The 16,829-nt window shown below is 40.0% G+C and overlaps 1 protein-coding gene across 1 annotated transcript; it reads left to right on the top strand.

Moving 5' to 3' along the window:
- Positions 1-8,824: 8,824 nt before the first annotated feature.
- LOC112651079 (olfactory receptor 6B1) lies at positions 8,825-10,253 on the top strand. The gene has a single exon (XM_025434026.3). The coding sequence runs from the start codon at positions 8,825-8,827 to the stop codon at positions 9,749-9,751; it is 927 nt and encodes a 308-aa protein (XP_025289811.1). The 3' UTR covers positions 9,752-10,253.
- The last annotated feature ends 6,576 nt before the right edge of the window (positions 10,254-16,829 follow it).

Genomic DNA, 16,829 nt, shown 5'->3' with positions numbered 1-16,829 from the left:
CGTTTCCCTGCATCTGTATCTTTGGGGTAAATCCCCGCAGTACAATTGCTGGGTCATAGGGCAGGTCTATTTTTAACTCTTTGAGGAACCTCCACTCAGTTTTCTAGAGTGGCTGCACCAGTTCACATTCCCACCAAGAGTGCAAGAGGGTTCCCTTTTCTCCGCATCCTCTCCAGCATTTGTGGTTTCCTGCCTTGTTAATTTTCCCCATTCTCACTGGTGTGAGGTGGGATCTCATTGTGGTTTTGATTTGTATTTCCCTGATGGCAAGTGATGCAGAGCATTTTCTCATGTGCATGTTGGCCACATCTAGGTCTTCCTCTGTGAGATTTCTCTTCATGTCATTTGCCCATTTCATGATTGGATTGTTTCTTTGGTGTTGAGTTTAATAAGTTCTTTATAGATCTTGGAAACTAGCCCTTTATCTGATACGTCATTTGCAAATATCTTCTCCCATTCTGTAGGTTGTCTTTTAGTTTTGTTGACTGTATCCTTTGCTGTGCAAGAGCTTCTTATCTTGATGAAGTCCCAATAGTTCATTTTTGCTTTTGTTTCTTTTGCCTTCATGGATGTATCTTGCAAGAAGTTACTGTGGCTGAGTTCAAAAAGGGTGTTGCCTGTGTTCTCCTCTAGGATTTTGATGGAATCTTGTCTCACATTTAGATCTGTGGTCATCAAGACAGTGTGGTACTGGCACAAAAACAGACACATAGATCAATGGAACAGAATAGAGAACCCAGAAGTGGACCCTGAACTTTATGGTCAACTAATATTCGATAAAGGAGGAAAGACTATCCATTGGAAGAAAGACAGTCTCTTCAATAAATGGTGCTGGGAAAATTGGACATCCACATGCAGAAGAATGAAACTAGACCACTCTCTTTCACCATACACAAAGATAAACTCAAAATGGAGGTTATATTTCTAAAGACCCATCAGACATTGAAAAAATACTACAGCAATATTTTAATAGATTTATATCAATCATTTCAAGAAGATTGTTTCTTAGGTGAAACAGATACATTTCAGGGAAATAAAAAAAAACTACCGAAGCCCTCATAAGAAGAAATAGGTAACCTGCCAATTTTCTATCTATGAAAGAAATTGAACATAGAGCTAAAAATCTTCATGCACTGAAAACATCAGGCCCACTAATAAATTTTATGAAACATATAGGAAACACATAGTATTAGTTCTATATAAACTCTTCTAGAAAATAGAAAAAGAGGAAACACCACATAATTTTATGAAGCCAGAATTACCTTCACACTAAGACCAAACCAAGACATTACAAGGAAGGAAAGAGCACATAATTATAACTTTCATGAACAGATACACAAAAATTCTAATAAAATATTATCAAACCTCAGTAACTTACAAAAATAACTTACAAAAGTAACTTACAAAATGACCTTGAGGAGTTTATGCAAGGAATGCAAGTTTGGTTCAAAATATAAAAATAAACCAGTGCCTTTCATTATATTAATAGACTAAATGAGAAACCCAGTTAATCATCTTAATAGAAGCAAAAATGCTAGTTAATATAATTACAAATTAAACATAATAAAGGTTTTTAAAAACTAGGTATGGATGGGAACTTTTTAAACCCTGATAAAGTTATACAAATAACTTATAGCCTTCATCATACTTAAAGGTAAAAGACTGAATGATTTCCTCTCGGAGACTGAGAACAAGATCTGGGTGTCCATGCTCGTCATCTTCCTTCAACTGGAGATACTAGTCAAAGTGTTAAGGCCAGAAAAAAAATAGAAGGATGCAAATTAGAAAGAAAAAAATAGAATTATTTTTACTCTTAGGCAGCATTATCATCTACAGAGAAAATCCCCCAAGAATCTACAATAAGGGTCCTAGAATTAATAAGGAAGTTTGGCAAAGTTGAAAAACGCAGACAAAATATAAAGTATATGTATATCAATATACTTAAATATAAATTTTTACTTTAAAGTAATGATGTTTCAGTAAACATCACTGAAAATCATGGAGCAGGGAATCCCAAGACTCCATCCTTCTATCAAAATAGCTAATAAGCTATCAAAAACTTTCAGAATTGCCATTTGTAGGACTCTGGGACCCAGTATAAAAATGGCGATGATGGTAAAGCTTATGAATTTCTTGCATTGTGGTACCATGGGGCTGGGGTATTCAAATTACACGTAATTTTATGAAGCCAGAATTACCTTCACACCATTTACCTATCATTTCTCACCTGTCAACTGATGGTAGTCATGAAGGTGACAGCCCACACTCTTGGTGCAGGTTGGTAGCCAAACCCAACAATATGGAGCTTATTTTCAGAGAATTTTAGTTGAATGTCCCTATCTGGAAGCTATCTGAAAGATCAAAATAAAGGCTTACCTTTGCTTCCCTGACTCAGCCTTCTTGGGGCAGAGGGGGCTTCCTAGGTGGCATTTGCCAAAAAATATTTAAAGGCAAGAGAATTGTCTACAGTAGCTTGAGACAAGGGATAACAGTTGATGAGGGTTACCTTCATCAAGAGGTGAATAGATAACACGCTGTGGAAATATATCCATATATTGGGAAATTACTCAACAATAAAAAAATGAGCCCCTTACTGTTACAAAATCTGGATACAACACAAGAAATATAAGAAGACCAACAAAAAGAAGGCAGATAGCCAAGGGACCTGGGGACCTGAAGAACAACACGACAGTGAGTTTCTTGGATTTCCTTACTGCTTCCCAACATATCCTAGGCTCAGATCTGCAGAATTCTCCAAACTGGACCTGCCAACAGGTACAAATGAAAAAAAAAATCCCAAGGAAAGCCTGTATAGCTGAATTCTAAGATACGATAGTGCCAGCATGTTGTAGAAGATACCATTTGTATCAGCTGAACATCTCCAACCTACTTAGGGGATTATTTGTAGGAAATTGAGACTCCAAACCTCTTGTATAAGGAATCACAGTCAAAGTAGTTCATAGATTCTGCTCACTGTAGATGTACATTTCTTGTTTTTGCAGGAAAAGTGTGCCCCCGACCGCCCTGTTTAGTCTGCCTAGCGCACAGCCCACAACAGGTAACCAGAACAGTTAGCACAACTGTTGTTTGGTGGCCACTCTGTCATTCCTATTTCTATTAATGACAACCACATAACAATATATTTAAAATCCATATTGGAAAATTGTGGATAACATCAAGTTATACATTTTAGGGGCCATCAGAGTTTTTATAGAACTTTGAGATAAATTGAGGCCAGTGATCTGAAAGGTGTGCCTTTAGTTTTGTTTTTTAAGATTTTTATTTATTTATTTGAGAGAGAGAGAGAGAGAGCATGAGAGGGGAGGAGAGGAAGACAGAGAGGGAGAAGCAAGCTCCCTGTAGGGAGCCTGAGGCAGGGCTTTATCCCAGGACCCTGAGATCATGACCTAAGCTGTAGGCAGATGCTTAAGGTGACTGAAGGTGTGCCTTAGTTTTATTTGCTACAATAATTTTGTTTTACATTTCAGTCCTATAAGGGAAACTATATTAAAGAATGCTTGGGATCCCTGGGTGGCGCAGCGGTTTGGCGCCTGCCTTTGGCCCAGGGCGCGATCCTGGAGACCCGGGATCGAATCCCACGTCAGGCTCCCGGTGCATGGAGCCTGCTTCTCCCTCTGCCTCTCTCTCTCTCTCTCTCTCTCTCTGTGTGTGACTATCATAAATAAATAAATAAAAAATATTTAAAAAAAAAAAAAAAAAAAAAAAAAAAAAAAAAAAAAGAATGCTTATGAGTCTTTTAGTGGAGAGTTCTTAATTTTAAAATAATAAAACTTAAAAAAATAAAATAATAAAACATCGTTTCCTTAAAAAAAATGTGTGTAATTACCATAATAACCTTTTGTTGCAGATTGAATTGCTTATAACTATCAATAGCTCCATTTACCATTTCATGAAACCACAGTGAATTTGACAGTTTTTTTTATGTGAGAGCTTCTTAGGATTTCAACAGGCTACAGAGAAGTGATGTTTAATGAAACAGAGTTTTGTTTCAGAAAATGAAATATTGGTAAGTGGTTCCCAAAGGCAGCTGACAAAGTAAGGATGATCACATCATGACAAATGTATTTAGCACACAATTATGACATAGCATTTAAAATAAAAACTTTTATTTAAAATTTTACTGAAATGTGGGGTGCCTGGGTATCTCAGTCATTTAAGTGACTGGCTCTTGATTTTGGCTGAGGTCATGATCTGAGGTTTGTGAGACCAAGCCCTGTGTTGGGCTCCATGCTCATCAGTCAGATTCTGCTTGAGATCCTCTCCCTTTCCCTCGGCCCCTCCCTTCCTGACCTCTCTGTAAAATAAATAAATTAATCTTTTTTTTAAAAAAACCTTTATTTAAATGTAAAAATCTTAACTGCAATTTAAGTCTACTTTGGGTGCTAATGTCTCCCTTGAAACACTGATACAACCTTCTTGTTTCAAGTAACCTGAAGATTGAATAACAATTGAAAATCTACAAATAGATTTAAAAGTAGAAATGTTTTTCTTCATGCTTGCACAAAGAATAAATTCAAGTCCAGTTCTTTTCAAAAGCATGTGACCATAAGTGGATCTTTCCCTCTATGGAACTTCTATTATTAATGCAAATAAGAATGCCACAAAAGGCAAATAGAAATTTCTCAGCGCTCCCACAAGAGACCTGAACTGGCATCATCAAGGCACTTTCCTCCTGGGTCTTGGCAGAGATGTAGAGAAAGTCTTGATACCATTTAAAGCCCTCAGAATCCAAACCTCTTCACAGCGTGGTGAGTCTAAGACCACTGCAGCTTCCACTAGGAAGACAATGGGTGCTGTGGCCCAGGGGTGCTGGGGGAGCCAGCTTGGTGACACATCAGGCACAGATGTGATCCTACAGCCTGGGGCTCAACCTCTCATTTAGTCCTGGCTATGAGTCTGGAAGCAGTTGGGTAATCTGTGCCCATTCACTTGTAGGTTTGGAGAGTGGGTTCTTCACATCCATTCAGTACCTGAATCTTTCTTTTGTACTTCTTCCTATTTTAGAATCAGTGAAGAATTTCTTTCCACATTCCATCCCATCAGAGGCTACTGAGCCAAGGTAAGTGTCTTCTCTCAGAGCATCACTTTCTAACTATGTAGGCAGGTCTCTTTCAGACTCCCCCTCTCCCCCTGCCACCACAGCAATGTTTAAATCCTAAATATTTAATACTGTTGTCATGTCCCTTGTGCTCGCCCCCAATTCCCATCAATTGGTCAGAGTGATACTCTCATCTGTCACGTACAGCCAGGCATGCAGTGAGCAGAGAACACACCCTGCAGCTTTTGAGGGACATCTCTTGGCGTTGGATCAGAAATAGGTACCCCAGATGCCAACCCCAACCTGCAGATCCTGACCATGCCTCCTGGGGTCCCTATGCTGCAGCCTCCTCCCAATAATTCATTTATGAAGAGGTTACAAAAACACTGTATTCTTGGCAGGGATGCGGGTTATGTTTTTCATCAAATTTTAATTACCAAAACACACAATTGTAGAGAATCCAGACAAAATTAAGGGAAAATGCATACGCAGCAGGCATAAGAATGGAGAAAGAAGCTAAGATGTTTGATTGTAAATCAATGGTAAAAATCTGCTATGAGGGGAATAAGTTTGAGTTAACGCTAATGGAGTAGAAACTATTATGAGTGAAAGGAATCTTATGGTAAATATACATTGACAATAAATATGGCCAGTTTCTCTTACTAGTATGCAATAATTAGTACCTACATACTCTTCCTTTAGTTGGTGAGAAATAGGAAAAATCCTTATTTCTTCTTTCTCTTTCTTTCTTTCTTTCTTTCTTTCTTTCTTTCTTTCTTCTTTCTTTTTTCTTTCTCTCTTTCTCTCTTTCTCTCTTTCTCTCTTTCTTTCTTTCTTTCTTTCTTTCTTTCTTTCTTTCTTTCTTTCTTTCTTTCTTCTTTCTTTCTCTCTCCTTTCTTCCTTCCTTCCTTCCTCCCCTCCCCTCCCTCCCTCCCTCCCTCCTTCCCTCCCTCCCTCCCTCCCTCCCTCCCTCCCTCCCTCCCTCCTTCCCTCCATCCCTCCCTCCCTCCCTTCTTTTCTTTCTGTCGAGCTTCCTCTAGGAATGCAGAGTTCCTTGTGTAATTTGTGAACAGACATGTCTAAATGTGTCTCTTTGTTTCTTTAGCAAACATTGTAAATGGGGAGATTGTCCTCTTGTGTGTCTTCAAGTGTCTTCTATGAGGGTGTCTTCCAGCTAGCCTCTCGATCCCTGGTTTACCAGCTGAGTCCCATGCAAATCCATCTCCACACATCAAAGCCAGGGTGAAATATGAGGATGTATTCAGCAACTATTTATTGTCTGTATTACAGGACAATTTTTAAATGCCTTAATATTTCATATGGAGGTCTCTGTCATCTGGCACTTGACACTATTTCTCTGTCTGTCTCTTTCTCTCTCCATGCCTTTGCTACTCATTCATTCTCTCATAATTTTCCCACCCACACAGCAAAGGCTTTAATCAGCTGTTTCCCTGAAAATGCCAGGCTGTTTCATACTCTTAGGTCTTTGTTCACTCTGATTCATCTGCCTAAATGTCTCATTATCCCACTTATTTATGTTTCAAGTCTTAGTCCAATGATTGGCTCTGCTCTGATCCAGTTACCAAGGATTTCTATACGTTTATTTCTGGTTTTGTGTGTGTGTGTGTCTGAATATGTATCTATGTCATATTGAATATCTATGTCATATGAATCCATATTTGGATTCATCTCTTATAGCTGATGCCTATGATGAAATTTCAGTAGAATTAGAGGATATTTCCTAAAATAGACATATTAAATATAAAAACATGGTAATGAGCCTCAAATCTGGTATTCTCATCTTTATGTGAGTCAGTCTAGGGGGGCAGGCCATGCACTTACCATTAGACAAGCCTCAGCTTGGCTGTAAGGCTGATCTCATCACCTTCTAACTTGGAAATGTTTCTTATTCTGTCTAAACCAGTGTCTTCTGGGGAATTAGAATACATTACCTCAGTAGTATTGTTTTGTGGATTCAATGGGATATTGTATGAAAAGTACTTAATACTGCGTAAACTTCTCAGCACCTACTAAGTGCTCAGTAAATTATTGTTAGAGAATATTCTGGACTGATTGCTCAAGGTTCACATTAAGACAAATCAAAACACTACTCTGCCAAATTCTTGCCCATTGCCATTTCTTCAACTCTGAGGAAATGCCTGTAAACATCTCACATTTTCCCCATCTTAGTAAATGGGGTCCCTTCCAATGTAATAAATATATTTCAGATTCCTCTCATATTTCTCTCTTTCCCTTATCTTCCCTATTCAACCCATCAATTACAATTAAGGATTCCTCTAAAATGCATCAGAAATCTGCCCACCTCCCTGAAACCACTGTATTTAGGGCTACTGCCACCTTCTCTGAATAGTCTGCAACCAGGCTGCCTACCACTCTTGCTGACAGTTACCTTTGCATCATAAATCATAAACCATACTGTGCCCCTACCGAGCTTTAGCTCTTCTCATGCTTCTCATTGTATTGAGATCACCATTCAGAGCTCTTTTTATGACCTCCAGGGCCCTGCCTACCTTTCCCACTTCTTGTTTCCCTTCCCTCATGAAACACAGTTTTATGGTGGCAGCCCCATTTCAGGCAGCACTGTCACTCCTCAGCAACTCAAAGGGCTGGGGCCCTGGAACCCTGCTCTCCCTAGGTCACCTCCTCAGAGGTCAGAGTGAACTTCCCCAATCATATTCGTATCACTTTCTGTTCTGTAATATTCATAGAAACTGTCTCAAATTTTATTATACATTTCTTTTTGTTTGCTTATTTTAGATACTCTCCTCCCAGAGACTCCCAGCCCACCCTCGAGGACTTAAAATTCCCTGGGAGCAAAGCCAGTGTTTGTTTGATCTCCACTCTGCTTGGCTCACAGCAGCTCCTCTCCTCATTCTTGTTAGCCCCAGCTCCCTTCCTAATGCCCTAATAACAGGGGGCAAGACACCTTTCTCATTTGTTGTCATTGACAATTCACAGAAAATTTCATTCACATTTTTTCATTTGGGTTTTGATCCATGGCAACATAAGCTGAATGAATATTAATATTCACATTACAGAAGATAAAATTGGGTTTCAGAGAGGATAAGATGTTGAGATCATATAGCAGACCAGGGCAGACCTGGTACTTGACTGAGGTCCAGGTCTTTAACGCTGAAAGCCTAACTCTCCTGATCTCAGTCTCATGTACCTCACGTGATCAGCATCATCAGATCATGACGGCTGTACTCCATCTCCATGGATAGTCTAGAGAAAGGATTTTATGATATGTGAGGGGTAAATGAGTCATAAGGAAGAACTTCCAAAGTGCTGCATAGACATGGACCAGGAGTGCCATGCATATCCTTTGGAATTGACAGTGGTAACTTGCAACATGGAGCCTGGATACTGTTTAATTTGGGGTTGGTTGTGAAGGCACTGTAGAATACTAGAACATGGGCTTTGGCCACAGACTTCAATGTGATTCCTGCCCTGTGACCAGTGAAAAGTTGGTAAGTTGCTTAATGTCTTTCCAAGACTCAGTTTCTTTATCACTAAAATGGGTATAATAACATGTCAAGAGGCTATGTAAGAATTAAATTACGTTAGAGCATAATGTACCCAGTGTGTGGTCTAGCCTATAATATATTATGAATAAGTGATATCTGCTACTAATATTGTTAGTCAGAGAGGCAAAGGATGGAAGATTCTAACTGGACCATGGACTCTGACCAAGTGATTTCTCCCCCCCCTCCCCCCAGGAGAGCTAAGTCCTGTATCTCCAGTATGGAAGTGGAGAACCAGACCCAGGTCACCAAGTTCATTCTGGTGGGGTTTCCTGGGAACTGGGGCATGCGGGTAGCAGTGTTCCTGATGTTCCTCATGGCCTATATTGTGACAGTGGCTGAAAATGTGGTCATCATCCTGCTGGTGCAGCAAAACCGGCCACTGCACAAGCCTATGTACTTCTTCCTGGCCAACCTGTCTTTCTTGGAGACCTGGTACATCTCTGTGACTGTGCCTAAATTACTATTTAGTTTTTGGTCTGTGAACAACAGTATCTCCTTCACTCACTGTATGATACAACTTTACTTCTTCATTGCCCTCATGTGCACAGAATGTGTGCTCCTGGCTGCCATGGCCTTTGATCGTTATGTAGCCATCTGCCGTCCACTCCACTACCCCACCATTATGAGCCATGGGCTTTGCTTCCGCTTGGCTCTTGGTTCCTGGGCCATTGGCTTTGGCATCTCCTTAGCTAAGATTTACTTTATCTCTCGCCTCAGTTTCTGTGGCCCCAATGTCATCAATCACTTCTTCTGTGACATCTCTCCAGTACTTAACCTCTCCTGCACAGACATGTCTGTAGCTGAGCTGGTAGACTTTGTCCTGGCATTGGTCATCTTTCTCTTCCCCCTCTCTATCACTGTTCTGTCCTATGGATGCATCCTGGCCACTGTTCTACGCATGCCTACCGGAAAGCAGAAAGCGTTCTCTACTTGTGCCTCCCACCTTGTGGTGGTCACCATCTTCTATTCAGCCACGATTTTCATGTATGCCAGGCCCCGAGCCATCCATGCCTTCAACATGAACAAAGTGATTTCCATCTTCTATGCTATTGTCACCCCTGCACTCAACCCTTTCATTTATTGCCTAAGGAACAGAGAGGTCAAAGAGGCTCTGAAGAAACTGGCCTATTGCCAAGCTATCTGATCAGACTAGTCACTTACTTACTAGTAGAAGTTAGAATTATTAGAATTTGATTTGGTGCCCTCCTTCCGTCCTTGGTACTTTCTCCTTTAATGCCTGAGCTTATGATACTCATGTTAATACGACATCACCACATCCACATCAACCACAGGCTGTTGGCTATGTTGTGAGGTCTGCATTGGCACATGTGGTCTGTGGTCTAAGGGCATAGCCCTTGTAGAGAGAATTCTCTTTGGCTGGAACCTAAAATAGGGTTTTGACACTGTGAGTAAATCCCTAATGGAGTGAAGTGGGTGAGCAAGTTGGTAGCATCTGAATGAGCTGTTTGGGGATCTAGCAAGCATTAAAGGTTGTGGGCCAACAGATTTGGGATGGCTTCCTGACTAAGACAGAGGTAGCAGCGTCCTCAACAATCCCATCCTGGATGTTGTGCTGGCAGCCAATCTCAGTAGAGACTGTCCTCTAGTCCGCCCAATATTTTTTGTAAGCAGCCGGTTCCTTGCATTACAACATCTCTTCTTCAGGTAGCTAGAGTGCATTCTGTTAACTGTACATGAACTATACCTAATAAAATTGTAATTTGTCTTCCGACATCACTGATACTGTGGCTTTGTATTGAATTTCATATTTCCCTTCTAGATATTACAATATGTTTGTATCATCTAGTGGATGAGCAAAAAATAAGTGGTAAATAAATAAATATTAGCAAACATATTATTTGCTGAAGGAAACTTTAATCAACTTTTCTTCTCCCTCCTCTTCAATCTACTTTTACTCCCTCTGGCTGTCATTTCTCAGAATACCATCTCAAATACAAGCTACTGGTCCAAGTTTAGTATTTGACAGATTCCCGTACCATACCAGAGTGACTCTCAGCTCTCCTACTTGTTTATCTGATACTCTGCTGTGAACACTAGACTCTCTGATCAAATGTGCCACACATGCACAGAAGGGTATAGATGTGCCCACTCTTGATTCAGTTTGTCAATGACAAAGGGAGCTATACTTTAAGCTGCATTCAATATAACATGGTAGTGTCAGCAGAAACTTATTTATTTTTAAAAGACTTTATTTATTCATGAGAGACACACAGAGAGAGAGAGAGAGAGAGGCAGAGACACAGGCATAGGGAGAAGCAGTCTCCTTGCAGGGAACCTGATGCAGGACTCGATTTCAGGACCCCAGCATCATGACCTGAGCCAAATGCAGATGTCAACTGCTGAGCCACCCAAGTGCCCCTCAGCAGGAATTTAAACCTTCCATTAGAACAGTTGAAAACAGAATGGCTTTTAGCATTTTCACATCTTTCACCTGAAAACAAATAATAATTTCAAAAAATGTTCTCTCTCTCTCTCTCTTTTTGTTTTTTTTTTTGTTTGTTTGTTTGTTTTTCTTTTTGTTTTTTTTTTAAAGTAAGAGGCATTAGGTATGATTCTTTGCTGGATTTTACAAACTTGCAGAACAGAACCTTAGAAGGTAAATAATGTACAATCACAGACAGTGGGTTGCAGAAGTTAAAAGCCCAGGTCTCCTGAGCCCTGGGTCTGTCCTTAGCTCATGGGATCTTTCTTGAGAGAAAACATGCTTTTTCAGCAGACAGAGTGTAGAAGGTAAGGATGTAGGGGTTTGGTTAGAATCATCAATTGTGGGGATCCCTGGGTGGCTCAGCGGTTTAGCACCTGCCTTCGGCCCAGGGTGTGATCCTGGAGACCTGGGATCGAGTCCCATGTCAGGCTCCCGGCATTGAGCCTGCTTCTCCCTCTGCCTGTGTCTCTGCCTCTCTCTCTTTCTCTGTGTCTCTGTCTCTCATGAATAAATAAAATCTTTAAAAAAAAAAAAAGAATCATCAATTGCTGTACCTGGAGAAACTGTTAATAAAATAAAAATGGACAAATGTAGGATATATTCCTCAGGAAAGCAAAGAAACAAAGATAAAATGCAAGCCTACCTTATTTTAGAGAATAAACATATGAAAGGAAATGGTTCTCAGAAAGGAAATGATTTAATGTTTGCTCCTGGAACATGTTTTGGTTTCTTGATGCAATAAAGAAGTAATTATACCTATATTTCCACTTAAAGCAAAACATAAAAAGAAACATGATTATTTTCTGAGATAATTCAGATGAACCAATCACAATATCACAATCTAATAGGGCTGTGAAATGCATGCATTGAAAAACAGGAAGTAGTGAATGGGAGATAAAAATTACCAACTTGCTATTGATGACCTGAGTTCTAGTCCTGGGTACGTATTGTCCTGTGATGTGGGACAAACCATCTAAACTCTCTGAAACACTGATAATTTGTATGTAAAACAGAAATAATAATAATGCCTGCTTTGTCTCCCTATCACGATAGTTATGAGGAAAATCGACATGATTCAAAAGACTTTCATTCAGGGTCACCTGGTGGCTCAGTGGTTGAGTGTCTGCCTTCAGCTCAGGGTGTGATGCCAGAGTGCAGGGATCGAGTCCCACATTAGGCTCCCTGTGCTTGGGGGTAAGTAGTCTACCATGTAGACTTTGGTAGTCAGTTTTAACAGTTTACTTGGAGACCAAGCCTCAGGATTGATTTTTGACCAACCAAGCCATAATGGAGTTCATCAAATCAATGAAAATGTATTTTTATAAAAAAACATAAAAACTTGTATTTAGGAACAAATGGCAGACAGTATATTTGTACCTACAAAATGCATACATAACACACATAATGTAATGAGTTGAATGGCAGCTCCCAGAAAGATTTGTCCCATCCTCAAGCTGGAATTTGTGATTATGAGCTTATTTGGAAAAGGGCCTTGGAAATGTAGTTAAGGATCTCAAAATGAAACCATCCTGGATTATCTGTATGGGCCCCAAATCCAATGACAAGTTTGTCATAAGACAAAGAAGGGGAGAAGGCAGAGGTAAAGGCCATGTGAAGATGGATATAGCTCGGATTTAAGCTTCCACAAGCTTCCACAAGCCTAGAGATGCTTGCAGCCACCAGAAACTGGCAGAGCAAGGACTGATTCTCCCCTAGGGCTTTCGAAGGAAGTATGATTTTGGACTTCTGGCCTCCAGAAAATAAATTTGTTGTTTTAAGCCACCAGGTTTGTTGTGATTTGTTATGGCAACCCTAGGAAACCAATACGCATACCAGTTTGGGTGGCAGTAAGCACTATGGTGTGTGTGGGCAAACATGGAAGAGTAATAACAAGCTCTGGTGGAGATTTGACATTTTTAATCAGATGGTTACAAAAGCCCTCCCTGAGAAAGTCAAGTCTGAGCAAATAGAATGTTGCCAAATGTTTTTGACTAACACTGTACAACAGACAAAGGTACAGAGTTTAGAGCCCCATATGGTTAGAGGTCAGCTTGCAGAGGCTGATGGGATGTTGCAATTTTGCAGCCTAGTTAGAGAAATTGAACCAAAGCTTATATGCAAAAAGTTCATCAGGCTTATGTCTAACTTAGTAATTATTTGGCTGTTCTTTTACTGACAGACTATATAAATATCTGTTCTTTGGCGCTGTTGGAACAATCTCATTTGTCCTTTCTCTGCTGTTTGCCTTGCTAACAGGTGGAATTAATATAGGCACATGTCTGTTATTTGTCAGAGACTAGATTTGGGGCAGTGGGCAGGGTGCGGCATGTGGCAAACAAGCAGCATGGTGGTAGCATGTGACCTGGAAATAGTTTAGAATCAGCCCTCTGGGAAGGTCTAGGAGGAGGTAGCATTTTGCACAAAACCTGAATGAAGAGAGGGAGCCAACCATGACAAGTAAAGCATAGTGACGGAAAAGTACAGGCTCTGGCTTGAAGCTAGTTCCTGTTGCTTAAATGTGGGCAAAATAATTATACCTATTTCATTGTCTCATTTAGAATATTAAATAAATACAGGAAAAGTACTCAGATGAATGCTTGGCACAGAGTAACTGCTCAATAAAGCACTTATTTTATTTCATTTTATCTTTATTAGGGTGAAAGTTTTATAGACAGGACGACCATTGAATTGCAGAAGCTTGTAGTGAGAGCCAGAGTAGCGTGTTCTGTGAAGAAGGCCAAAGCTGGCCTATGGAACAATCATTTCAATATTGGACATTTATGCAATGATGTGGAAATAATTAACGGGATGTTTATTGTGATGTTGTTTATAACAGAAAAATTGGAAAAAGAAAGAAAGAAAGAAAGAAAGAAAGAAAGAAAGAAAGAAAGAAAGCCCAGTGTGTGAAAAAATAGAGTTAGATGGAGTGAAATATTGCCTATCCTTACAATGGAAAATATTGTAGCTAAAAAAAAAAAAAAAAAAATGACATGGAAAGTGGCTCATGATAAAGTACAGAGAAAAAAATCATTTACAAATAAATTACAAAAATGGTGTACACAAGGATCCCATAACACATGCGCATATGGCATATGTGTACTTCCGTGAGAAGACAGAAAAGGAGGTAGAATGAATAAGATTTACGATGCAGAGGAGAAAGTAGATGGTCAAATAGTCATCAAATGAAGTTTTAAGAGCCCTGCAGTGTTTGAGAGAACTGAGGAGGCTGCTTCCCCCTTGAAGCTGCTTCTCCTCACATGATGCACTAGGGATCCTACATCAGGATCAATGAGTGGTAAGGGTGCCTGAGTGGCTAAGTCAGTTCAACGTCCAACTCTTGATTTTGACTTGGGTCATGATCTCAGGGTCTTGGAAACAAGCTCCCAGTCAGGCTCTACACTCAGCAGGGAGTCCGCCTGAGGATTCTCTCATTCTCTCTCACTGCCCCTTCTCCTGCTCTTTCTCTCTCTAAAATAAATGAATAAATAAATCTAAAAGAAAGCTCAATGTGTGGTAAATCTATACAGGGTGATTTTGCTTTTTTTACTTTTGTTCACTGCTGGATTCTCTTGAGGTCCAGAAGTATCGATGGATTGGACCAGTTATGACCCTATAAGTCTATATGTAGGGAAAAGTTACACTGAACTATGAAATTTAGGTCATTTAAGATTTCTGATGTATGACAGAGTGTGCACAAAGGTTGGCTCTGGTTTATATGATATTAAAAATTTTGAAACCTCAAACAGCAATGCGAAGCTTCTGGATCAAAGCAACTTCATCAACCTTGCCTTTTGCTAGGAAGGTTGTCATGGTAACAGTAGGGCTCAGAAGAAGAGCAGGCTAATACAGCAATTACAACTCTGCATAAAACGTATTTAACACTTGGAGCATTTCCCTTTTGAATCATGGTTAGCCCGGGACATTGAAAGATTCCTTATGTGCTGAAGACCATGTGGTCAATAATAATTTAATAAGGGAAAAAATCTGGAGGAATAGACACAAAATGTAAAAAGTGTTTGTCTAGGAGCATGTGGATTGCAAATGTTTGTCTTCCTTCTCCTTTTTCACTTTCCTCATATTTTCTGCTTTTTTGCTGCATAAAAATGCTGTAATATTTGTTTCTAAGATAAAATAATTCCTCCAAATTAAAATGCTGCTGTGCCCCCTGCCATACTGCTCTTTACAACAGTTTTTTCCTCCACCATCTGCAAAGACGTGGCCCTTAGCTTGGTCAGAGGCCCTCATGCTCCTGCATCTGCTTCCTCCCTCAGCACCTGCTTCTCCAGCGTCTCTGCCCGGGACTCACACCCAGCACTTTATGTTCTCAAACGTCTCGTAGTTTCTACAGTACAAAATTCAGGCACCCCATCTTTGTTCTGGTGATTTCCTAGGCTTACAACATCTTTCTCCAGCTTTAAGATTAGTGTTTTTGTTTTTATTTTCTTCTCATTCAACATAGACATCTCCTCCTCTAGGAAGATTACTAGCTAGTGGCTTCCTTTTTCCTGCCTGAGTCACAATCAGCTGCCCTATATTCTCTTCTCTGAGCTCAAAGGAGCAGAGATTGTGTCTCACTCATCTCTGTGTCCCTAGAGTCTACATAGCACCTGGGATGTAGTTGGTGCGGCCAAGAATAACGAATGGAAATAAGAAGTTTCCCAGGACCATGCATGGTATTTTTCTCCAACTATTCTAAATATATTCAAAAGGTTCCTTAAGAATCCCAAAGGTTGGGGCGCCTGGGTGGCTCAGTCGGTTGAGCATCTGACTCTTGGTTCTGACTCAGGTGGTGATCCTGTGGGTTGTGATCTCATGAGTGGTAGGATCAAGCCCCATGTCGGACTCTGTGCTCAGTGGGGAGTCTGCTTGAGATTCTCTCCCTCTGTTCTTCCTTCCGTCTCAAAAATAAATGAATCTTAAAAGAAAAAGAATCCCAGAGATCTACACATTCTGTAGCTATTACCAACAGTCTATGAGTTATTTGCATTAGATGCTATAACACTTATTCACCAGATTTCAAAGCTTTTTAAATCCTCAGCAAATGTGTAGCATGCTACTAGAATAGGAATTGGGAACTGCCACTGTTGCTGAGCAGAAACATTGGATTTACTGGCAGAAAAGCTGTAGTGTCTGCTTCTAAAATCCAAGATATTCAAATTCATCCTTTTAAAATTCCTTCATAACCCACATGAGTAGAGCTGACCCCAATTTTCTCCAGTTTTTATCCAGTCATTATCTTTGATTTCATTTTTTTTCTTTGTCCTCCACTCCGTTCCATCCTTCACTGCATTCCCTGCCTGATATGCTCCATCACCGTGGCCATCATTCACCTTTAAGCTGTCATAAACCCTCATGTGAATGTGCTGGCATAGCCACTCAGCCTTTTTCCATCCTCCTGTTTTCACCAAACAGCCACACTCCACACCCTATATTTTTAAAAATCATGTTATTGAGGTATAATTGACATGTAAAGAGCTGTACATAGTTACTGTATACAACTCGACAAGTTGGAGTTAAGTATACACCTGAAAATATACCACCATCATGGCCATAGACATGTCCATCACGTCCTAAGGTTTCCTTCCACCCACCCCCTTTATCACTGTTATTATTATTAATGTTATTTTTGTAACAATATAAGAGAATTTAACATAAGATCTATCTCAAAAACTAAGTGTACAATGCAGTATTGTTAGCTATGGGCACTGTCCTTGTATAAATGTCCAGAATTTATTTTTGTGGCATAATTGAAATTTTACACTCTTTGACTATCACC

Source organism: Canis lupus, chromosome 16, assembly GCF_003254725.2.
Source record: "Canis lupus dingo isolate Sandy chromosome 16, ASM325472v2, whole genome shotgun sequence".
Lineage (NCBI taxonomy): Eukaryota > Metazoa > Chordata > Mammalia > Carnivora > Canidae > Canis > Canis lupus.
The sequence above is the reverse complement of the archived record's forward strand: the minus strand, read 5'-3'. Positions and strand labels throughout refer to the sequence as shown.

Bases quoted from the DNA above. Each gene is read 5' to 3' on its own strand.
- LOC112651079 (XM_025434026.3), top strand. From the start codon at position 8,825: ATGGAAGTGGAGAACCAGACCCAGGTCACCAAGTTCATTCTGGTGGGG.